The sequence below is a fragment of the Pelophylax lessonae genome (genome assembly GCF_965119305.1).
Source record: "Pelophylax lessonae genome assembly, chromosome: 7".
NCBI classification, from domain to species: Eukaryota; Metazoa; Chordata; class Amphibia; order Anura; family Ranidae; genus Pelophylax; species Pelophylax lessonae.
Window position 1 is genome coordinate 212548218 of NC_138774.1, and position 24407 is coordinate 212572624.

Genomic DNA, 24407 nt, shown 5'->3' on the forward strand with positions numbered 1-24407 from the left:
TCCGACCAGAAAGATTGTAATCTGGAACATGACCAGAAAACATGTAGGTAGGTGCCAGCCTCCTCCCCACATCGCCAACAGACATCCGGGCAGGCCGGAAACATTCGATGAAGTCTAACTGGGGTATAGTGCCAGCGGGTTAAGCACTTGTAGCCCACCTCCTGATACCGCGAGCAGCGGGAGGTCTTGTAAGTGAAAAATAAAATTCTCTCAACCTGATGGTCCGTAAAAGATACATTCAGGTCTCTTTCCCATTTGGCAATAAATGGGGGACGGTAAGATTCGTCCGGTGAGGCCAGTGCCCGGTAGACCAGGGAGACCGTGTGGCGAAGAGGGGAGGTGTCAGAGCACAAATCTGCAAAATATGTGAGGCGTCTCGAGAACAGAGACGCCGAAGGAAGAGCTTGTAGAAAATGAATAAGCTGGATCCGTTGCCAAAAGGACAGGGAGGCAAAGGGCGCCGTGGTATTCACGTGAGAGCGCGAGATCCAAGCCCCATCCCTCACAAAGTGCCGGGCCTGGTAAATCCCAGCGGTCTTCAAAGATCTAAAACCGGGCTGATCTACCCCGGGCCCGAAGGCCGGGTTATCAATCACTGGGAGGAGAGGCGAAGGAAAGGGCGCCAATTGGCCATTGTGGCACAGGCGTCTACCCACCGCCAGCGTGGATCCTATGGTCGGATGGGCATCCAATTCCCTGGGGACAGGGTCCGAGCTCCAGAGAGCGGATTCCAGGGGAGTCCGTACGGACATACGTTCAAGTCGGACCCATTGCTTCATGGGACCATGGCGGTACCAGTCGACTATGCGAGAAAGATGACACGCCTCATAGTAGAGGACTGCGTCAGGCATCGCCATTCCCCCACTCAATTTAGGCAACCGGAGCACCCGCAGCGCCAAGCGGGGGGAGCCCCTACGCCACAGGAACTCCCGAAACACCCTGTTCACCCTTCTGAGGAAGGAGGACGGAACCTTAATGGGCAGTGCCTGAAGCACATACAAGAGGCGGGGCATGATGTTCATCTTAATGATATTGCAACGTCCAAACCAGGAAAAAGTCCCTTGGCGCCACCCCTCCAGATCCTGCTTTATACGAGTCAAAAGAGGTGGGAAATTACAGTCGAAGACTTTCTCCGGGCAACTCGGGAGAGATATCCCCAGGTACTTAATGTGAGACAGGCCCCATTTAAAGGGAAAGTCCGCTTTCAGTAGAGACGACAAAGAAGTCGGCAGACCCACCGCTAGTGCCTCAGACTTCGATTGGTTGATTTTGTAAAACGACAATGACTCATAAACCCGAAATTCCCGCAAGAGATTCGGAAGGGAAGTGAGAGGTCGTGTCAGGAAGAAGAGAAGATCGTCCGCGTATGCCGCCACTTTAGGCGACTCACTTGCACTCACCGATAGTCCGGCCACATCCACATTCGCCCTCACAGTCCTCAAAAAAGGTTCCAGAGCGAGAACAAAAATCAACGGGGAAAGTGGGCACCCCTGACGAGTGCCATTTGCTATGTCGAGGGAGTCCGAAAGAGACCCATTGACCTTCACCCTAGCCGAGGGCCTGGAATAGATGGCCTTGATCCAGGACAACTGGCGCCTCCCCAGGCCCACATGTGCCATGGTAGCCAGAAGAAAGTCCCAGTTCACCCGATCGAACGCCTTTTCGGCGTCCGTCGACAGGACCAGCATTGGGATTCGGCGGCTATTAGCATAATGGATGAGGTCAATAGCCTTGGCGGTATTATCCCTAGCCTCCCGGGCAGTAACAAAACCCACTTGATCATCGTGGATCAAGCTCGGGAGCAGGGGAGCCAGTCTGGAAGCTAGGATTTTGGTGAAGAGTTTCAGGTCGATATTTAGAAGGGAAATCGGCCTGTAGCTAGCACACAGCAGCGGGTCCTTGCCCTCCTTGGCTAAGACGGTGATATGAGCGCGCAAGGAATCCACTGGCAGGGTCGCCAACTCGCCAGCCGCATTGTATGCGGATAAAAAATGTGGCGAGAGGACCTCAGCAAAGCACTTGTAGTACGCAAGGGTGTACCCATCCGGACCAGGCGCTTTCCCGGGTTGCATGCCCCCCAGGGCTGCAGTGAGTTCACCCGAGCGTAGAGGTGCGTCCAACTCCTCCACATCCTCCGGAGAAAGGGTGGGGAGGCCGGAGGCCGAGAGATACGATCGAATCTCCCGGATCCTAGCGTCACGTGATGTCGGCGAGGGGTCAGAGGACAGATTGTACAAGGAGGAATAGTACAGGCGAAAAGCCTCAGCTATGGCCGTCGTTGACTGGACCGTACGGCCAGCAGAGGTAGAGATCTCTGGGATAAACGCCCTAGATCTCTGCTGTCGCAGCGCTCTGGCCAGTAATTTCCCACACTTGTCCCCGTGCTCATAAAAAGCTCGGCGACATTTAGCCAGGGTGGCCTTGGCCTGGAAGAGGACCAGATCACGGAGCTGATCGCGAAGAACAATGAGCTCCTGGAGGACCGTAATTGCTTGCGACCGTTTGTGAACCCTCTCTAGGTTGCCAATTTTCGCCAGGAGGGCAGACATCTGGGCACTCCTTTCCTTCTTTCTCCGCGACCCGAGCTTGATCAGGACCCCGCGCATATAGCTCTTATGGGCCTCCCAGACCATCATGGGTGAGCTGTCAGTCGTGGCATTGGATGCGAAAAAGTTCCTTAATTCCGTACCGAGTTCCCCCAGAATAGCAGGATCCTGGAGAAGGGTGTCATTAAGCCTCCACTGCCACTGTGACAGCTCAGGGGAACGCAGGTCTAAGTCGAGGAGAACGGGAGCGTGGTCCGAAATGGCAATAGAACCAATGGAGGCAGCGGAGACCCTGGACAGCAAGGACTGTGGCAACAGAAAAAAGTCAATACGCGAATATGAGTCGTGCGGGGGGGAGAAGAAGGTATAATCCCTATCCCGGGGATGAAGAACCCGCCACGGATCTACCAGGCGAAAAGCATGAATCAACTGCTTGAAGCGACGCAGAGCAGCATAGGACAGCTGGGAGGAACCCCTAGAGGTGTCCACCAGTGGTTCCAGAGCCAAATTAAAATCCCCACCCATAAGAATCTGTCCCGTAGCGAAGTCTGCCAGCTTAGAAAGTACTGAGTCCATATAGGAAATTTGGTTCGTATTGGGCAGGTAGAGATTCACCAAGGTAACAGGGATGGACCCCAACTGGCCCTTCACAAAAAGGGCCCTGCCAGACTCGTCATTCCACACATCCGAGAGCTGCCAAGGAGCATTACAATGAATCAAGATGCTAACCCCTTTCGTCTTGGAATCAGAGGAGCAGCCATGGTAGACCGTAGGAAAACGCCTGTTTCCCAATTTGGGAATCTTGCCCAACTTGAAATGCGTTTCCTGCAGAAAACCAACATGAGCACGGAGACGATGGAGTTCCGACAGAACAATGGAGCGCTTCTCAGGGGTATTGAGCCCCTTCGCATTTAAGGAGACCAAACGGATCGGGTCAGGGCGGGGGGCGGCCATATCTCCCCCAACCAACGGGTCCAGCCCACCGGTCAAAAACTAAAGACCCAGAGGAGGGGAGGAGGGAGAGGTAAGGAGAGGGGGGAGAGGGAGGAGAAAAAAAAAAAAAAAAAAAAGGGGGGGGGAGAGCAGTAGGGAGGTAGAGGGGAAGGAAAAGGTGAAGGGAAAAAGGAGATAAAGAGAAAAGAAAAAGGGCGCAACACAGGCGCCTAACTACAAAATACTAAGGTGCCGAAGCACAAGAGAGAAGTAAATCTCAAAGGACCCAAGAGCCCAGCCCACCACCCCCGCAAGCAGGGGAAAATGGACGGGTACCCAGGGATCACCCTACGTGGGGAACGAGGAGAGCCACTAACCGAGAGAGGAAGGTGACCGCTCCCCGGCCCCCCAAACCGGCCCACAGATATCATAATAACATGCATTAACAACCAGCTATAAATACCAACAGCCCAAGCGTAAAAAAAACACAAAAATTAGTAACATAGTGCAACAGTCTGAGCCCCAGAACAGGAGAGGAAACCCTCCCCCCGCCCCCCGCAAAGAGCAAAATCATCCATTCCCTTGGTACGCAAGGCAGAAACTCCAGAGTCCGTGCTCGCCTTTCACCCGGACGTCTCCCTCTGGATCAGTGGCATCGGAGAGAAGGGGGGAGCACCCCACCACCCCTCACAGATAACACCACACCCTGGGGGGGGGTAAAAGAAAGGGGGAGAAAAAGGGAAAACGAGGAGCAGGGAGAGGGGAAGGGAGGGGAGAGGGGGAGGGAGGGGAGAGGGAGAGGGGGAGGGAGGGGAGAGGAAAAGGGGAGGGAGGGGAGAGGGGGAGGGAGGGGAGAGGGGGAGGGGGGGAGAGGGGGAGGGGGGAGAAGAGGAAGGGGAGGGGAAAAGGGGGAAATGGAGGAGAAAGGGGGGGGAAGGGGAAGCGAGGGGGGGGAAGGGAGGAGGGGGAAGAGGGGAAAAGGGAGGGTGGGAGAGGAGGGGGAAGGGGAGGGCAAGGGGAAAATGGTGGGGGAGGGAAGGGGGGGCAAGAAGGAGAAGGGGGGACGGGGGGTGAGTTGGCGGCGCCATGCCGGAACTAAAGGGGAACCATAGACCCCCAGCTAAACATGCAGCACCATCCAGCATGGATAGGAGAGCAGCACCCCGTCTAATCCACCGCCCGTTACAGGCCCAGTCCGGCCATGGCACCGCCGGGAAGGAAACTAGGGGGAAACCCCACGAGCACACCCCGAGCCATCAATATACTGTATATGTTGAGCCACATGCAGTAATCACATTACAAATGGTACAATAGCATAAGACACAGGTAGAGGCATGCAAGCATCTCGCCATCCGGCAGGGGCAACATCTTCCATCACACAGCGCACTCCAGCAGGGCACCCGCGTAGCCAAATGCGACAGGAGCTCCCACTGCAGCACCCGGGGCGATGCGGGGGCCGTAGTTCCAATCCTGAGAAGGGGGCCGCCCGGGTAGCGGAACAGGGCACCCGCCCAGCAAGGACAGGGGAGAAGAACACGGGATGAGTCCACAGGGCCCATGAGGGGGTTTAGTCAGAACCATTGCGGACATCGGGTAGGGCCAAGCAAGGGAAACATAGCAGCTCAGTCAGAAGCGGGGGCAGAAGCGGGGGAACTGGAGGGGAGATCATTGGGAGCAAGGGAGGGGGCCAGAAGGTTACTCACAGTTCCAAGGCAGTCCGGGCTTAGTCCTCCGGGGAGGCCACTGAAAAGTTGGAGGAGCTCAGCCCGGGGGCACGGCGCTGACGGCGCCGACCAGCGGAACCCGACCGCGACGGCCCACCACCAGGGGACCGAGCGTCACGCTCCGGGAGCCTCGCCAACCAGTCCGGGATCGCCATCGGAGTCAAATCTGCAAACCGGAATAGAGCCTGGAGATCAGAGTGCCTACGAAGGACAAATGTCGATCCATTTTTGCGGACTACCAGCTGAAGGGGGAAGCCCCATCTATAAGTAGCGTCTTGACCACGGAGACGTTCCAGGAGGGGCTTTAGCATAGCCCTACGTGTCAGGGTCCCCCGCGAGACATCTGGGAATATATGGATCGTAGCCCCATCGAAGTCCAGAGGGCCCGCCGTCCAAGCAGCTCTCAGTACCTGCTCCTTGACCGCATAACGGTGAAGGCGGCAAATCACGTCTCTGGGCCTATCAGCATCCTGCGGCTTGGGGCCTAGGGCCCGATGAATCCGGTCAAACTCCAACACCACCGGGGGTTCTGACGGGAGTATCCTGGTAAGTATGGCCCGGACCGTCTCAAGCAGGTCCTCGTGACTCGTAGCTTCAGGAAGTCCGCGGAGCCGCAGATTATTCCGACGGCTCCGATTTTCAATGTCCTCCATAGCAAGCTGGTGCTCTGCAAGAATGTCCGTGTGGGCCGCCTGGGTCCGCTCCAGTTGGGTTACCCGAGCCTGTAGATCACCAATAGCGGACTCCCCAGACGCCACCCGCTCCTTCACCTGGGTCACCTCTCCCGACAGAGCCTGGAAGTCCCTCCGGTGTTGTTCCGTGACCTGAGCCACCAGGGCCTCCATGTCCATTTTGGTGGGGAGGGATCGCAGCAATGTCCAAATGTCTCTGTCCTCCCCTGAGTCCCCGGTAAGAGAGGACTGGGACATCCGCGGAGGAGTCGGGGAGGCCATGGAATGCGAGGGAGCCGGGGAGGAAGAGGCAGCGGCCGGATCGGAGTCCCCACGTGGACTCCGTGCGAGCGCCCGGAGTGCCGGAGCCGGTGATTCCTGAAAAAACGGACGGATCGGAGCCGAGGAAGTCACCCGGGGAGCAGGTTTGGCAGATTTAGTCTTCCTCCGTTTGTAAGAGCTCATGACAGCCGGTAAATGTGCATTTAAAGCCGATCAGGGAGGCCAGGGAGCGGGAGCACCATAAGAAAACGTCCTCACACCGCCATGACCTAGCCACGCCCCCCGGGTATAAAATTTTACTGTATTGACACCGTTTTTTTTTGCTTGTTTTTTTACATTATTAGTTAGATTTGAAAAAACCTTGCAAGATTATACGGCTTTCTGTTGTTCTAATAGAGTTTTTCTAAACTTCCTTTCCCAGTGATGACTGGACAGGAAGACAGGAGAAGTCTCAAAGGGATTCAATCACTTGATGGAAGCTTGGAGGAAGGCTAAAACACATGTTGGGTTTTTTTGTTGTCTGGGTCCCTGTTGAAGATTTTTCAACACCTCCTTTCATGATGGAGGCATTGTGAAGTGAAGAATTATTTAAAGTACTTTAAGAGTACTAATATAAATATAAAGGAAAACTCTCGCACTAATAATTATGAGTACACCACAGTGAGAAAAAAAATGTACTCCAATAAATGGTGTTCAAATATTATGAACACACATATACAGTGCTGCGGCTTTAAACCAGATCAACAATTAAAGTGAAATTTTATTCCCACTAGCCGTGCATTAACCCAAAACACACATATTAAAATATAAATGAATCAGTGTCATAAACATATAACTATGTATAAATGATCAAAAGTCCAAAAATGTGCACTGCAATAAATCAATTAATTAGTGGCAAATCGTCCACCGTGTAATCAGGGAATTAAGTGATCTTTGGTGTTAAATCCCATGCTGAGTAATGGATCATTGCAAAATTCACCACCGTTGTGAATCCACACCCTTCATCTAGGCAACTCACCCCATACTAATGCCCACCATCTTCATGGTTAGGGCCCAATGCACTTACCGTATATACTCGAGTATAAGCCGAGTTTTTCAGCACATTTTTTTGTGCTGAAAACGTCCCCCTCGGCTTATACTCGAGTCAAGAAAAAAAAAAATGTTCCCGGCCTCTCCGACGTGCTTGAGCTTTAAAAATGGCGCAGCCCGGCGCATACATGACATTGCGCATGCGCCGCCGCCGCTCGGGAGAGGCCGGGACTAGCCGAAAGTATACGAGCGGCGGCGGCGCGTGCGCAATGACGTGTCAGCGCCAGGCGGCGCCATTTTTAAAATGAAGGCGCCTCTGGAACAGGTAAGGGAAACTGCTGCACTACCTGCCATTATGCAGGGCTGCGGGCATACTACAAGGGATGCAGTGCTGCGGGCATGGTCCACCTGTACCATGCCCACAGCACTGCATCTCCTGTAGTATGCCCACAACCCCGGATCCTCTTGTACCATGCCAGTCACCCTGCATTCTCCTGCACCATGCCAGTCACCCTGCATTCTCCTGTACCATGCCAGTCACCCTGCATTCTCCTGTACCATGCCAGTACCCTGCATTCTCCTGTACCATGCCAGTACCCTGCATTCTCCTGTACCATGCCAGTACCCTGCATTCTCCTGTACTATGCCAGTACCCTGCATTTTCCTGCACCATGCCAGTACCCTGCATTTTCCTGCACCATGCCAGTACCCTGCATTTTCCTGCACCATGCCAGTACCCTGCATTTTCCTGCACCATGCCAGTACCCTGCATTCTCCTGTACCCTGCCAGCCACCCTGCATTCTCTTGCACCATGCCAGCCACCCTGCATTCTCCTGCACCATGCCAGCCACCCTGCATTCTCTTGCACCATGCCAGCCACCCTGCATTCTCCTGCACCATGCCAGTCACCCTGCATTCTCTTGTACCATGCCAGTCACCCTGCATTCTCCTGTACCATGCCAGTACCCTGCATTCTCCTGTACCATGCCCGCCGCCCCCTGCATTCTCCTGCACCATGCCCGCCGCCCTGCATTCTCACCCTAGGCTTATACTCGAGTCAATCATTTTTCCCATCTTTTTGTGGTAAAAGTAAGGGCCTCGGCTTATACTCGGGTCGGCTTATACTCGAGTATATACGGTAATAAATCAATGTGGCAAAATCAAGGAATCCTCCTCAGACTGCTCCTGCGTGCCACCTCTTCCTCTCTCAGATGTATATGTAAGGAAAAAAAAAGTCCACTAGTGCAATACAGTTTGACCTTAGTTATTAATTAACCGGTTGCCGACTGCGCACAGTATATTTACTGCGGCAGTCGGCCCCGGCCAGGCAGAGTGACGTAGGTCTACGTCGCTCGCCTGTCACTCCTTCTAGAGCCAATAGCGGGCGGGCGCGCGCCCGCTGAGGCGCGCGCCCGCCTCGGCTCGTTCACGGAGGAGTGCGGGAGTGTGACTAGCGGACCCGATGTCCGCCGGTCACACTACGATCGCCGGTACAGCGGGAGAAAGACAGAGCGGCTTATGTAAACAAGCCGCCTGTCAGTTCTCCCTGTGTAAAAGTGAAGATCAGACAGTTCTACTATGTAGAACTGTTGATCTTTGTTTTTACACTAGTAGACCTGTCCCTGCACAGTTAGAATCACGCCCCTAGGACACACTTAACCCCTCCCTGTCCAATACTGTTAACCCCTTCCCTGCCAGTGTCATTTTTGCAGTAACAGTGCATATATATAGCACTGATTACTGCAGTAATGTCACTGGTACCCCCAAAAGTGTCAAAAATGTCAGTCAAGGGTCCGATCTGTCCGCCGCAATGTCGCAGTACCGCAAAAAAAATCGCAGATCGCCGCCATTACTCGTTAAAAAAAAAACACCAAAAATGACAAAAATCTTTCCCTTTGTTAGTAAACGCGATAACTTTTGCGCAAACCAATCAAAATACGCTTTTTGCGATTTTTTTTTACCAAACATAGGTAGTGTAAAACAAATTGGCCGAAAATGTTAAAAAATTTTGATTTTTACATTTTTTTGGGGGGGAATTTCATATAAAAAAAAGTGAAAAATATTGTTGTTTTTGCAAAAATTACGCTCTTTCTTTGTTTATAGCGCGTGATCAAAAAATCGCACAGGTGATCAAATACCACCAAAAGAAAGCTCTGTTTGTGGGAAAAAAAGGACGTGAAATTCGTTTAGGTACAGCGTCGCACGACCGCGCAATTGTCCGTTAAAGTCACGCAGTAAAAAATCGCAAAAAACCCCCTGGTCTTTTAGCAGGAAAATCCTCCGGTGGTAAAGTGGTTTAAGTCAAGCCCAATATAATTGCACTCATAGGATAAAACAGTATTAGCGCATATAATTATCTAGAGGGTCCAAGGTATTCCTTGGTGGTAAGGACTGAAGGAATACCTCGAACCCTCACCCTCTAGATAACTATATGCGCTGTATTGCATTAGTGGACTCTTTTTCCCCTGCTACATAAACATCTGAGAGAGGAAGAGGTGACACGCAGGAGCAGTCTGAGGAGGATTCCTTGATTTTGCTACATTGATTTATTATTATGCGCATTGGGCCCTAACCATGAAGAATCTGATGGGAATTAGTATGGGGTGAGTTGCCTAGATGAAGGGTGTAGATTCAAAACGGTGGTGGATTTTGCGGTGACCAATTACTCAGCATGGGATTTTAACACCAAAGATCACTTAATTCCCTGATTACACTGTGGACTTTATGGAACTAATTAATTGATTTATTGCAGTGCACGTTTTTGGACTTTTGTTCATTTTACATAGTTATGTTTATGACACTGATTCATTTATATTTTAATATGTTTGTTTTGGGTTAATGCATGGCTAGTGGGAATATAATTTCACTTTAATTAAAACTTTAAGGGCTCTTTCACACGGAGCGGACCGCATTGCGATCCGCTCCGGCACTTTTTTTTTTTTTCACGGAGCGGATGATACTTGTGTCATCCACTCTGTATGTCCACATATCATCCCATCCGTTTGCGGATGATATACGGACATAATGTATGTCTATGAGGATTGCGGATGTTAGCGGATGACACTGCTGACATCCGATTTTGCATGCGTCCCGTTTTTTAAACGGAAGAAAAATAGGGTTCTGTTCCGTTCCAAAAAACGGAACAGAACTGAAAGGACAAAAATCGGATGTCAGCGGATGGTCATCTGCTGACATCCGCAATCCCATAGACATGCATTATGTCCGTATATCATCCGCAAACGGATGGGGTGATATACGGACATACGGAACGCCCGTGTGAAAGGGCCCTGAGAGTACTGTTTTTTTACAGAGCTAGTCAGTTTCAATGATATCTGATGATGCTCAAAGCCCATTCAGGATGAACAACACATGTATCCAAACTCATATCAGTTACATAAAAACGCAATAATATCCATGAGGAGGAATAACCTTTTTTTTTTTTTTTTATAGATTTGTGATAGAATGAATACATTGAATAAGCTTTACTGTGCTACACAGTGTTTCAGATGGAGGCCTTTACGATTCCTGTAGTCAAAGTAGTCCAATAATGGTCAACTTGAAAATAAAGGGCCTCACTTATGGCCCCCTAACACTTTCAGAAGACCACACAATGTCAATGTATTTTTGTGCATTGCGATGAATGGACTTAAATGTACCTCAAAGCCCAGAAATGTTGGCCCTGCTGCATTGTTTGCGCCACAGTAAAAACTCAGGAGAAAGTTAGCATCATCATTGGTGTCAGTGGCTGCATTTAAAAAAAAAAAAACAGTATTGACAGTGAACGCAATAATACTGTATCTCTCAACATTGATGTCAGAGACCATATTAATAATCCCCAACATTGGTGTCAGTGGCCACCGTAACACCCAGTATTGGGGTTAGTAGCAGTGCTGTTAACCCCCCTCCTGCACTGGTGCTCAGTAGTAGTGCTATTTAACCCACCCCATTATTTGATGGTCAGTGACAGTGCTGAAACTGAACTCCCCGGCCTGTGTTAGTGGTCAGTGGCAGTGGAATTGAACCCCCCCTCCACACAGTATTGGGGTTCAGTGGAAGTGAAACATAACCCAACCAATCCCCTGCATTGGTAGTCAGTGGTATTAAAATGTCCCCCCCCCCCCCCCTTATTATAACAACCCTCCCTGCATTGGTGGTCACTAGTGCAGTGTGAGACCACGTTTATTGTACGGTCAGGCATAGATTAGATAACTCCACCTGTCAGTGCTGAGGGCTGGATCAGAGTTTCACCGCCTGCCACCCTGCTCCCACTCAGCAAGGTGGACAGGTGGTGGACCCAGCCCAGCAGGCTGCACCTTGGGCACCACAGCTTTAGTCCCTTTCACCATAACCTGTATGGATATACTGTCTTGTTGGGTCCCAATCTGTAATTTATAGATCCATAGTTTCAATACACTGCACTGACTATGGTCAGAAAGCCTAAGACTGCTGTATTCAGGTTGGAAGAACTAAAATTAGGCTATATTTTTGTACTATATGCTAACGGTTCTGGATTTGCATTTGGCCTTTAGGGCATTAGCAAAGATTTGCTTGGCTCCATCATTTAGGATTTGTAATAGAATGATATGTGAATATCTAATGTTCCGAGAAGGTCTAACTGTGCTACATAGAGTAATTCAAAGAGTGCCTAGTTACATAGGTCGAAAAAAGACACGTCCTTACAGTTCAACCAATAAAATGAATCTCCTGAAACTTCATGCCACCATTTGCAAGGATTGACTGGTCAGATATATGGATGAATGGACGAATGGATGGTCTTTGTAGACAGAGAACACCCCCAAATAGCAATCCAAATAGTGTCAAGACAAATGGAAAACGCATCCTACATTTCTCTATTCCAACCAGACAGGGAGTGAAGGAAGCACTTGAGGCACAACCAACATCTATTATAAATCGACCCTATGTCCCAAAGGGCCCTAGAGCATTGGCACATCCCACACTTGTGTTGAGTAATCCTTATGTGCTCTAAAAAATGTTCTCGACAACCCAGACAAAAAAATCAGGCTAAAACTATCCATTTCCTATAACTCTGGGAAAAAATACCAACCATGGGTTCCATTATAATAAATCCAGCCCTGATTCTACATACCATATGCAGGATGTTTGTATTTTGTTGTTAAGTTTCAAAGCCTCTACTAAACTAATTAATAAACTGCAATCTCTAAAAGACTGGTAGAGCTTATAAAATAACTTCCACAATGTGTGTGCAAGACAGGTACACTACTTCATATGTTGCATAACGCAAACCGTTTTAATATCAATGTATTGTCCTATTTCAACAGGTTCAGGGCTTTCTTCGTATGCTGACAATCCAGCCCAGGCCGGAGAGGCGTTGAAGTCCTGCATGGATACGGCGCTTTCTAAAATCCCCTCACAACAACACAGGGAGACTACAGTGTTACTGGGAGCAACAGCGGGTATGAGGTTACTGAAGTGAGTCTGCTATTGCTGATATAATATATAGTTGTTACACTGCACAAATAGCAACTAAAATTGAAGCAGAATCCTGCAGCATCCTGGAAAATGACTGCATGTGTCGCTGATGTCTAATAACAATGCTACAGTCCGTGTTTTGAGCAATGCTAAAGTGTAACTTCATTTTTGTTGTGGGAAAAGGTTTAGGCCGACCCCTCTGTCGTGTTTTTATTTTGCGGCTGGTAGCTCTATTTTTAGGATTATTGGGAGGGCAGTAGGAGTGTACTACCTAAACTGTGGTGTCTTCCTTGCGCCGCCTGTGCCACCAATTTTATACACAAATGTGAATATCATTGGTGGCTGTGCATAGGTGGGCGCAGGGGATGAGCCAGGTGTGCCTGGGCACACCCTAAGCACTATGTGCAGTGCCAATTGCCACTACTGCCTGGGCCCCCCCTGTTGGCTCTCCTACTCAGCCCCGCAGTGCTGCTGGCTTCCCTTCTCATCTCTCCCTCCGGCAACTACAGGGATGTTTTAGGATAGAGAGCGGGGGAAGGGGCTAGTAAATGTAATTTACTGATGCCTTCCTTTTCTAAATGAACACAGTGAACACACTCCCTGTGATCATTCATAACTGAAGCATAGTAAACTATGTTTACTATGCTTCAGTTTGTAAATAAACAGGAAGCCGCTCAGCACAGATCACTTCCCATTTATTCACTGTCCCGTGCAGCTAAGACTGCAGAGAAAGGCGTTGTGTGTTGGAGCTTCGGGGTGCACACCCCAATGCAATAGGCTGCGCACACCTATGTGGCTGTGAGAAACAATTTAGTACTGGGGTTTTTTTGTATCAGGTTTTCTGTGTGAGAGGCAGCAAAAAGGTATCTCCAGCAGATGTGTTCCAGGATTAAAAGTTTACTGACAGAAGAGAGACAGGTGGACTGGTACCATATATCTTTGTCAGTGTATTAGCACTATATTTTGGGCAAGAGCACAGGTGTTTTTTTTTGTTTTTTTTCACAGGGGTCAAAAAACCCCTGATGGAGCAAAAAGCATCCATCCATATCTGCAACAACTAATTAGGTTAAAGTGTTACTAAGCCTTCAACTTGAAAAGTAGTCTGTATATGCAGTAAAGCATGCTTGTTATACTCACTGTGGAACCTAAAGGGTAAATCCTCTGCATTGTGTAAAAAGGCTGCTTCATCCTGGCTTCTCTGATCCTCCCCTTCTTTTCTTTTTGGGAGAGTGCATGTGATCAGCACAGGGCCAATCAGCACTGTTCAGACAGAGGGTCAGGGGTCCTGCATCCTGATAGGACAGCCAGTGCAGTATGAAAACTCCTCCTGAAGTATTAACCAGGCACTGATAGAAGTCACAAGACTGCTATATACTGCTGATGAGAAAAGGTATTTAGCAGTTTATATTTACTAAAATAATTGCATTTCCATGTTCTGTGTGGGGCCAGATATAATGAATGCAGGGTCCGGGTTTAGTAACACTTTAAATGATCCTGTTATGACATTCTTAGATGTTCTCTCCCTAAAGTAATGGTGGGTGCAGGTGGAAACTGATAAATGCAGCAATATACAGTATGCAGCACATCCCCCACAGGAGCCCCTAGTTAATCTCTCTGGAATTTTTCTGTGTTCACTAAATTAAGTGGTGTAATACCTCCACCACTCTGACGCACCCTTTACACAAACAAACCGCACAAGTTTAAAATGCTCTTGAGTGTATTGAAGGTAAGTGTGTCAACAAAGACAAGGTTATACAACAAGAGTCATGACTGTGCTGTTTCACTTGTGAGAAAATATATTATAATGCTTAGCCATGATTAATGTTAATATTCCTGTGAACTCAAAACCTATGTAGTTAATTTCCTTAAAGCATTTGTATACCCATGGAAAACAAAAAACATACAGGACAATAGTATGTGCCAGTATGCATTGCATACTAGCACATTATGAAATACTTACCTTAGAACAAAGCCCCTGCAGCAGCGCCCGGTCACCGCTGAGGGAGCTAACCTGTTCCCCCGGCGTTTCCTCCCGGTTTGCGGGCTCTGTCGCTGTGAGTGGCTGGAGCAGCGATTACGTTACTCCCACGCATGCACGCGGGAGCCCTCAGTTCTGACAAGAAGCTCTGAAGTTCCGACACGAAATGCCGCATGTGCTGCTGACGTCAGCAGCTGCATGCAGGGTGAATATCTACTAAACAGTGTAGGTTTAGGAGATATTAATTTTACCTACAAGTAAGCCTTATTATAGGCTTACCTGTAGGTAAAAAAAAACAAAATATGGTACACAAACGCTTTAGGCCATTGTTTATTTGGCCTCTGTATAGTTGGTTATTATACTGTCATCTTGTGGTCATTTTGGTCATTGCACCATCTTTTACTGTCTTTCTTTTCTGTGTTCTGCCCATTTTTTGAGATGTATTTCTATTTCCTTGACACTGTCTTGTGGGAGTGAAGATGGGCACTTCACTCTAGGCTTCATGTAATCTGCTCGCATCCAGGAACACATCATTACCTTGTTTTGACCTGTAAATACCTCCTTTCAATCATCTGCTATCTTGTTATTTGCTGTAATCTGCTGTATTCAATAAAGATCTTTGTGGATTTGAAAAGGTATTTGGTGAGTTCAGCTATCTGATAAAGACTGTCTGCAGTCATTGTATCTGCATATGCAGGCCAGGCATAAAGGTTGCAGCAAGGGATAAGTCACTATTACAACAGCTGTAGTTAGAATAATGACCTTTAAAAAATTGTACTACTATGCAATGCAGTCATGATGCAGACTTGGAGATTTTTCACTAGGTGACCGGGCCCTGATTTACACCGTGTTTATCACCTGACTTGTAACAGGATCACCAGAGTCCAAACAGAGTAGCTACAAGAGTGTTAAAACTTCAGAGAGCTAAGCTACCTCTGAGACTCGGATGGCCCTGTTAAACAAAAGTTGCCTGAAGGGCTTTGATATATAAAACAATGATGGGGGAGGGTCCAGATGTAAAGCTAGCCAGCGGGGAACAAGGTTCAGCAGGCAATATTTGGGGCATTGGTGATAGGGTGAAAAGAGATTGAAAACCCATGGTAGGTAAGTTGACAAATCCAAAGCGCAGCCTCATAACATCTTACAAGGATATAGTATACAACCAGACAAAATTACGAGGTTTTGTATACCAATACTAGAAGCCTAGCAAACAAGATGGGAGAACTGGAGCTGTTAATGTAAGGAGGATTTTGATTTTGTGGGAATTTCAGAGACTTGGTTTTACAGCTCTCATGATTGGCTGGTGTAACGCTTCTGCGTTTCTTATATGGTGTGGATTTTCAGCTGCAGAAATAGTTCCACGTCAGCAGTCATGTAAGAGATATGCTGAGATACCATTCCCAACCTCAATGACTCATCATGTGTGGAAGGTCTTATTTCAGCCAGTAAATACACACAATTAGCAAGCTGGTTCCTAGAGTGACTTTATGTATGTGGTAACACAATGATGAAGGTTGAGGGATAGGTAGAGTGGAGGTGGTAGGTGATAGACACTTGAAGGTGAGACAGTAGCAGATGGATGCAGGAAGGTTGAGCAATGTTGTATGATAGCAGATGATAGGATAGCAGGTGGACATACAAAAGAGATCAACCCAGTGCAGGAAAGTAGCAGTAGTCTCAAGAGCTAGCAATCTAGTTTATGCAGATGTGATAAACAGTCTTTACTATGCAGAGCTAGATAGTGTAAGCTTAGTATAAGTTTATAGAGAAATCCCCTGCGGGGTACTTGGCACTATTAGCGATACAGCCGAAGGGTGGTTCAGGAGAGGCGGATGATCCAGTAGCGGGATACAGGGATCAGTGCAGCGAGGTTCCGTCAGCGAAGTAAGCTTGCAAGCATGGAAGCTTCAAGCAAGGTTAGCATCCAGATAAGGGTGTTTGAACGAACACATGTGAGTGAGAACCGACGCCTTAAATAGCCATCTAGTCCGGCACTGGGTGATGACAGCTCCAGTCTTAAAGGTGTATGCGCACCTTTTCCAAAAGTAAATGGTGGGGCGCATACACTTGTGGAAAGTGTAATTTAGGGTACCAAAGGTACCGGAACATTACAGCTGGCAACCATTCAGGGTTATTCCCTTTGTCCCAGAGATATGGAGGGTAAAAAAGAGGGAGGGATATGCCTGTATATCAAGAACGATGTGCGAGTGAATATGAGGGGCAATGTCACTCATGGAGCTAGGGAAGAAGTGGAATCCTTAAGGGTAGAGCTTGAAAGTGATAATACTATAGGGAAAGTAATATTGGTAGTATGCTATAGGCCCCCCAACCTCCTATCACAGCTTGGAATGGCGGCAAGGATGGGAAATGCCATTATAATGGAGGATTTTAATTATCCAGGTATAAAGACTGGGCAGAAGGAAACACGCATTCCTCGAAGGCTCACCATTTTCTAAATGTTTTGCAGGACCTATTTATATAGACTGGGCAGAAGGGAGCACGCATTCCTCTAAGGCTCACCATTTTCTAAATGTGTTGCAGGACAATTTAATGGGTCAGATGGTGAATCCATCAATGAGAAACAATGTGTTACCAGACCTACTGATTACAAATAATACAGACCTGATTGTGGATGTAGAAATACAGGGCAACATAGGAAACAGTGACCATAGGTCAATAAGTTTCAGTATAAATCACAGAATTAGGAAACACAAAGGTAATACAAGGACACTGAATTTTAAAAGAGTCAACTTCTCTGAACTACGCGCTTTGCTAGACAATATTAAATGGCATAGAATCCTAGGAACAAAGAACACTGAGGAAAAATGGGAGTGCTTTAAGAACATACTAAATAAAGGTATTGGCCAGTGCATTCCAACAGGGAATAAGTTTAAAAGACTTAAAATAAACCCTGGGTAGCTAAACTCCAACGTAAAAATGCATATAAAAACAAAAGAAAAGGTCTTCAAAAAATACAAGGCTGAGGGGTAGCAGCATTCCAACACTACAAAGAATGCAATAAGAAATGTAAGAGCGCAATCAAGGTGGCTAAGATAGAACACGAAAGGCACATAGCAGAAGAGAGTAAAAAAAAAACCCCAAGAAATTATTTAAGTATATAAACTGTAAGAACAGAACATATTGGCCCCAAAAAGGATGATGAAGGGAATCTGCCTATAAAGGACAGAGAGAAGGCAAAGGTTCCGAACATGTTTTTTTCCTCAGTCTTCACAAAAGAAACGGGGATACAGTAACCTAGACTGTAGTGTTAGTATTAATGTTAATAACACATCACAGGAAGCACCCTCATGGTTAACAGAAGAAAGAGCTAGACTTGAAAAACCTAACATAAATAAGTTACCAGGACCAGGTGGCTTACACCCAAGGGTCCTTAAGGAACTGAGCCAGGTGATAGCCAGACCATTGTTTCTAATTTTTATGGACAGTCTACTGATGGGAATGGTACCAGCTGATTGGAGAAAAGCCAACGTGGCACCAATATTTAAAAAAGGGCCAAGATATATCCTTGGAAACTACAGGCCGGTTAGCCTAACATCAAAAGTCTGCAAACTATTGAAAGGGATGATAAGGGATTATATACAAGATTTTAGTAATAAAAACGGTATCATTAGTAGTAATCGGCATTGATTTATGAAGAATTGTTCTTGCCAGACCAATCTATTAATCTTCTATGAAGAAGTGAGCTGCCATCTAGATACACCACATCCACAGGCCTTAGTTTATCTGGACTTTGCAAAGGCATTTTAAACAGTTCCCCAAAAAATGATTACTGTATAAACTAAGGTACCTAGTAGGTATGGACCATAGGTTAGTACCTGGATTGAAAACTAGCTTAGGGGCGAGTCCAGAGGGTGGTGATAAATGGCAAGTACTCTGAATGGTCTGGTGTGGAAAGTGGGGTCCCCCAAGGATCTGTCCTGGGACCAATCCTGTTTAATAAATGATCTAGAGGATGGGATAAACAGCACAATCTCAGTATTTGCAGACGACACTAAATTAAGCAGGACAAAACTTCTACACAGGATGTGGAAACCTTACAAGAAGACTTGAACAAAATATTGGGGTGGGCATCTACATGGCAAATGAGGTTTAAAAAATGTAAGGTAATGCATTTGGGTGCCAGAAATATGGCAGGGGAAGAACCTTTGGGGGAATCGAAGATGGAAAAGGACCTGAGGGTCCTGGTAAGCGACAAGCTCAGAAATGGCAAGCCAACATAATACTGGCATGTATAAAGAAGGGGATTCACTCCGGAAATAAAACAATAATTCTCCCACTCTACAAGACACTGGTCTGGCTGCATCTTGAGTATGTCGTTCAGTTCTCGGCACCGGACCTCTGGAAGGATGTGCTGGAACTGGAGAGAGTCCAGAGAAGGGCAACAAAGCTAATAAATGGAATGGAGGACTTCAGCTATGAGGAAAGACTACAAGCATTGAACTTATTCTCTCTGGAGAAGAGAAGCTTGAGAGGAGATAGGATATCCATGTACAAATACCATACTGGCAACCCTAGCATAGGACAAACTTTCAGCGGAAGGGAATTTAAAGACACCTTGCCATTCACTAAATTTAGAAGAGAAGCGGTTTAACCTTAAACTGCGTAAAGGGTTCTTTACTGTCAGAGCGGTAAGGACGTGGAATTCTCTTCCACAAGCAGTGGTATCAGCAGGGAACATCGATAGTTTAAAAAAACTATTAGATGGGCACCATAATGACCACAACACACAGGGGTATACAATGTACTATTGACAGCAAACTCACACACTCATCATAGGTTGAACTGGATGGAATGGTGTCATTTTTCAACCTCTCTAACTATGTAACTTTGTAATGATCTTTAATAAAACAGTGAGACAAGTGCTAATAAAAAGACAAGGAGATTGTCCCCAATCTGTAACTTTTCTTTTTGTTTTGGGATTTTTTTTTTCTAGCTTAGCTGGGGCCCTTCGTTGATGGTGCACAAGTGCTAGAGTTGGGCTGAACACCCCCCGGTTCGGTTTGCGCCAGAGCTCTCGAACATTGCAAAAGTTTGGACGCAAACCCCGCCCCCTATTAAAGTCTATGGGACCCGAAATTGAAAAATCAAAAGTCCCCATTTTGAAGGCTTATTTTTTGAAAAAGATTGTTTTTAAAGGAGTAGTGATTTTATTGATGCTTAAAGTGAAACAATAAAAATAGAAAAATCCTTTAATTATAGTGCCATTTTGACTATGCAGAGATGGACCTCTCCTCTCCTCTTCTCTTTGGGGAGAGCAGATGAAAACAGACAGCCTGTCCATTTTCATCTGATCTGACCCACTGGACGGATGACAAACGTATCACCATTTGTCTGTTTTCAGCAGATCTTGTCAGATTTGATGCTAGGCGGGTGTCAACGGACGCTTCCCCATGAAGGAGAATGGGTGGCCCGACTGGGTCCGCCTGAAAATCACGGTCCGATCGTGTGAAAGGGGCCATAGTCTGCCTGTAAAGTGGCGCATCTCTACCGTGTATAGAACCTGCTGCAGCAAAACTGACATTTATTAACCACTTGCCGATCGCCGCACGACTATTTACTGCGGCGGTCAGCCCCTCACAGGCAAAGCGACGTAGGACTACGTCGCTAGCCTGTGAGGCTCTAGGGAGCGAGCGCACGCCGCCAGAGGCACGCTCCCGCTCGGTCACAGACCCCCCCCCCCCCCGCGCGTGTGCCTGGCGGACCCAATGTCCGCCGGGCACTCGCGATTGTCCGTTACACCGGGAGAAAGGCAGGCGACTAATGTAAACAAAGCCGCCTGTCATTCTTCCCTGTGTAAGAATGGAGATCACACGGTTCTGCTATGTAGGACCGTTGATCTCTGTTTTTACACCAGTAGCCACATCCAATCACAGTTAGAATCACGCCCCTAGGGACACACTTAACCCCTCCCTCTCAAAAAAAAGTTAACCCCTTCCCTGCCAGTGTCATTTTTACAGTAACAGTGCATATGTATAGCACTGATAACTGTAGTAATGTCACTGGTAACCCCAAAAGTGTCAAAAATGTCAGTCAAGGGTCCGATCTGTCCGCCGCAATGTCGCAGTCCCACAAAAAAAATCGCAGATCGTCGCCATTACTCGTTAAAAAAAAAACAACAAAAATGACAAAAATCTTTCCCTTAGTTAGTAAACGCAATAACTTTTGCGCAAACCAATCAAAATACGCTTTTTGCGATTTTTTTTTTTACCAAACATATGTAGCATAAAACAAATTGGCCTAAAATGTTAAAAATTTTTGATTTTTACATTTTTTTTTTGGGGGGAATTTCATATAAAAAATGTGAAAAATATTGTTGTTTTTTGCAAAATTGACGCTCTTTTTTTGTTTATAGCGCATGATCAAAAAATCGCACAGGTGATCAAATACCACCAAAAGAAAGCTCTGTTTGTGGGAAAAAAAGGACGTCAAATTCGTTTAGGTACAGCGTCGCACGACTGCGCAATTGTTGCAAAATAGGCCCTGGTCAGGAAGGGGGTAAAATCTTCCGGGGCTTAAGTGGTTAAAAAATAAAAAAGATTACATTAAAATTGCCGGCAATACAAAAATGTTTTAAAAAAAAAAAACACGTGGGAGTCCCCCCCCCCCCCAAGAAGCCATACCAGACCCTTATCCGAACATGCAGCCTGGCAGGTCAGGAGTAACTTGTGCCCCCAACCCCCCCCCCCCCTGAACCTTACCAGGCCACATGCCCTCAACATCCCCCCCCCCCCCCACCCCACACTCCAAAGCACCTTGTCCCCATTTGATGCCACTGAGCCCTACAAATGCAGGTGTTTACTGAATGGGCGAATGGACATTGTTCGGGCCAAACTTTTGCTTGGCTCGAAATGTTTCTCCCAAATCTAACAAGTGGTGAATCTTGGTGAGGTCCATCAATCCTTCTAAAGATGTTTGTGAGGTGATACTTTAGAAAAAAAATGGAAAAACTGATAGGTGAAGATAGACTGAAACAAGCTCAAACGGGAGGAGAGAGCAGGAAGAATTATTTATTTTTGATGTCCTAGGATAGGGATCCTCAAACTACGGTCCTCCAGCTGTTGCGGAACTACACATCCCATGAGGCATTGTAAAACTCTGACATTCACAGATATGACTAGGCATGATGGGATTTGTAGTTCCTAAACAACTGGAGGGCCATAGTTTAAAGACCCCTGTACCTAGGACATGTGATATAGCAATATCTGTTTCTGTAATTTGTGTAAATGCGGTTTGACAACCCTCTCTCATTAATCATTATTCACTGGTCCTAATAGCGGAGGGACCAACATGAGATGTAGAGACTGCAAGTGATGATTGGCAAAATTTGCCTTGACATGTTGAGAGTCCTCACCCTAACCACTGAGAGCCACATACAGAAACAGAATATCCAACTCCCTTACAGAAACATAATATCCAACTCCCTTCAAGAAATTACCACCAAACACTCCTCGCTGCAATGTCAGCCACTGGTGAGGCCGACAACCCTTTCTGGGATTCTCACTGACCGTTTAAGATGGCCGCTGTCCTTTTTCTGAGGTAATGGTGTCCAGAAGTAAAACTGACAGCTTTGACTGTTTAACATGCCTGCTCTCCTCTCCCTGAGGTAATGGTGGCTGCAGGTGGAAACTGACAATGTCTCTGAGGTGTGGCTGACTTTTAAAGATGGCTACCGTCCCCTTTCTGAGGTAATACTGGCCACAGGTGTGACTGACAACTCACTCTGGGATTATTATGAATTGTTTAAGATGGCTGCCGTCCCCTTTCTGAGGTAATGGTGGCTATTGGGTGTGACTGAAAACTCACTCTGGAATTAATACTAATCGTTAAAGATGGCTGCCGTCCCCTTTCTGAGGTAATGGTGACTGCGGGTGAAACTGACAGCTTTGCTGATTGTTAACGATGGCTGCCCTCCTCTCCCTGAGGTAATGATGGTCTCGGGTGACCCTGACAACTCACTCTGGGATTGTCGCTGACTGTTTAAGATGGCCGCCATCCTCTCTCTGAGGTAATGGTGACTGTGACAGGACAGGAAAATCCACCAGTCTTGGTTCTAAGATCCCTGTGCCCTTCCTCTTCTCCAGTCTGATGCAAAGTTCAGCTCACTCCTAGCTATAGACACAGCTTAGAAACAGTGCGCTGGGGAAAAAAAAGAAAAAGAAACCGTGCATTCTTTTATATGTGACATTCAATGTCAGAATTCACATATTCTATTTCCTATAAAGCAGGTAAGTGCACCCCCAGTGCTGTATACAAAAGGTAAAAAAATATACAACTACAACAAAGAGGATATTCAATGCTTATATACATCCAAAAATTGAAATTTGTGGTATAGTTTGATACCACAACCCCAGTGCTGCTGGCTCAACACATTAACCACTTCTGGGCCAGAAGGTTTTACCCCCTTAATGACCAGGCCATTTTTTGTGATACGGCACTGTTACTTTAACTGACAATTGCGCGGTCGTGCGACACTGTACCCAAATAGAATTGATGTCATTTTTTCCCCACAAATAGAGCTTTCTTTTGCTGGTATTTGATCACCTTTATTTTTATATTATATATATTATATATGAGCCAATAAGGAGCGACCATGCTAGAAAGGAAACAATATTTTTTACTTACTGCTATAAAACATTCCCAATAAAAGAAATGTAAAAATCACATTTTTTTTTTTTTTTATCATTTTAGGCCAATATGTATTCTGCTATATATTTTTGGTAAAAACAAAATACGTGTATATTGATTGGTTTCTGCAAAAGTTATCGTGTCTACAAACTAGGGGAAAGATTTGTCATTTTTATTTATTTTTTACTAGTAATAGCAGCGATCAACGATTTTTAATGGACAGATCGGACACATAACTGACACTCTTGACACTTTTGGGGGAACCAGTGACATTACTACAGTACTCAGTGCTAAAATAATGCACTGTTACTGTACTATGACACTGGCAGGGAAGGGGTTAACACCATGGGTAAACAAAGGGTTAAATGTGTCCCTAGGGGGTGCTTTCTAACTGTGTGGGGGATGGACTTGCTGGATAGACACAGAGACATGTGTTCGTATTTAGGAGGAACACAGGATCCCTGTGTTCATCACTGACAGAACAGGGGTCTGCCGTATTTACATCGCCGTTCTGTCTCCATGGGGAGCGTTCGCGGGAGCTCCCCCTGTGGCCAATCTGCGCATGTGCACGCCTCCGGTGGCGCGCGTGCCCCCACTAGCTGTCTCAGGAAGTGACGTACAGGTGCGTCGTTTTGCGGGACAGAGCTGACCTGCCGCAGTAATCAGTCACAGAACCGATGTCACAAATTCTTGGATTGCCGCCACATCCGCAAAACGTGGGCCTTTCATGACGTTCTTCAGGAGGGGAAACAGAGCTATGCAGGCGCCAGATCAGAGGAGTACGGTGGATGATCGAGAATAGGTACGCTGTGCTGATTCCAGAATTAGCACACACAGATCACACAGTGAGCAGGCCCGTTACCATGCAGCAACATCCACTGTCCAGTCCTGTGCAACTCTGGCCGAACACGGCGGATGCATCGTAGCAACTGTTTCAAAACGTCCTCGTAGAATGCGGTGTTCCCGGTTTCACCCACAGTAACAAATTCCTTATGGATGATGCCATCGTTGTTGAAGACGGCATTTAACCACTTGATGACCGCCCGCCGGCTTTTTACTGTGGCAGGGCGGCTCGGCTGCGTCCAGTCACGTAGTACTACCGACTGGAGTGCATGTGGTTTCGGTGGCGCCTGCGCGCCACTGGAG

General features: G+C 47.1%; 1 protein-coding gene across 1 annotated transcript in view; it reads left to right on the forward strand.

The window, feature by feature from the left end:
- LOC309560764 (ectonucleoside triphosphate diphosphohydrolase 8-like) overlaps window positions 1-24407 on the forward strand; it is a 140091-nt gene that overhangs the window by 80922 nt on the left and 34762 nt on the right. The window contains exon 4 of the mRNA XM_082264417.1: window positions 12487-12637. Coding sequence (XP_082120543.1) covers window positions 12487-12637 — 151 coding nt within the window. The remainder of the gene's footprint in view (window positions 1-12486; window positions 12638-24407) is intronic.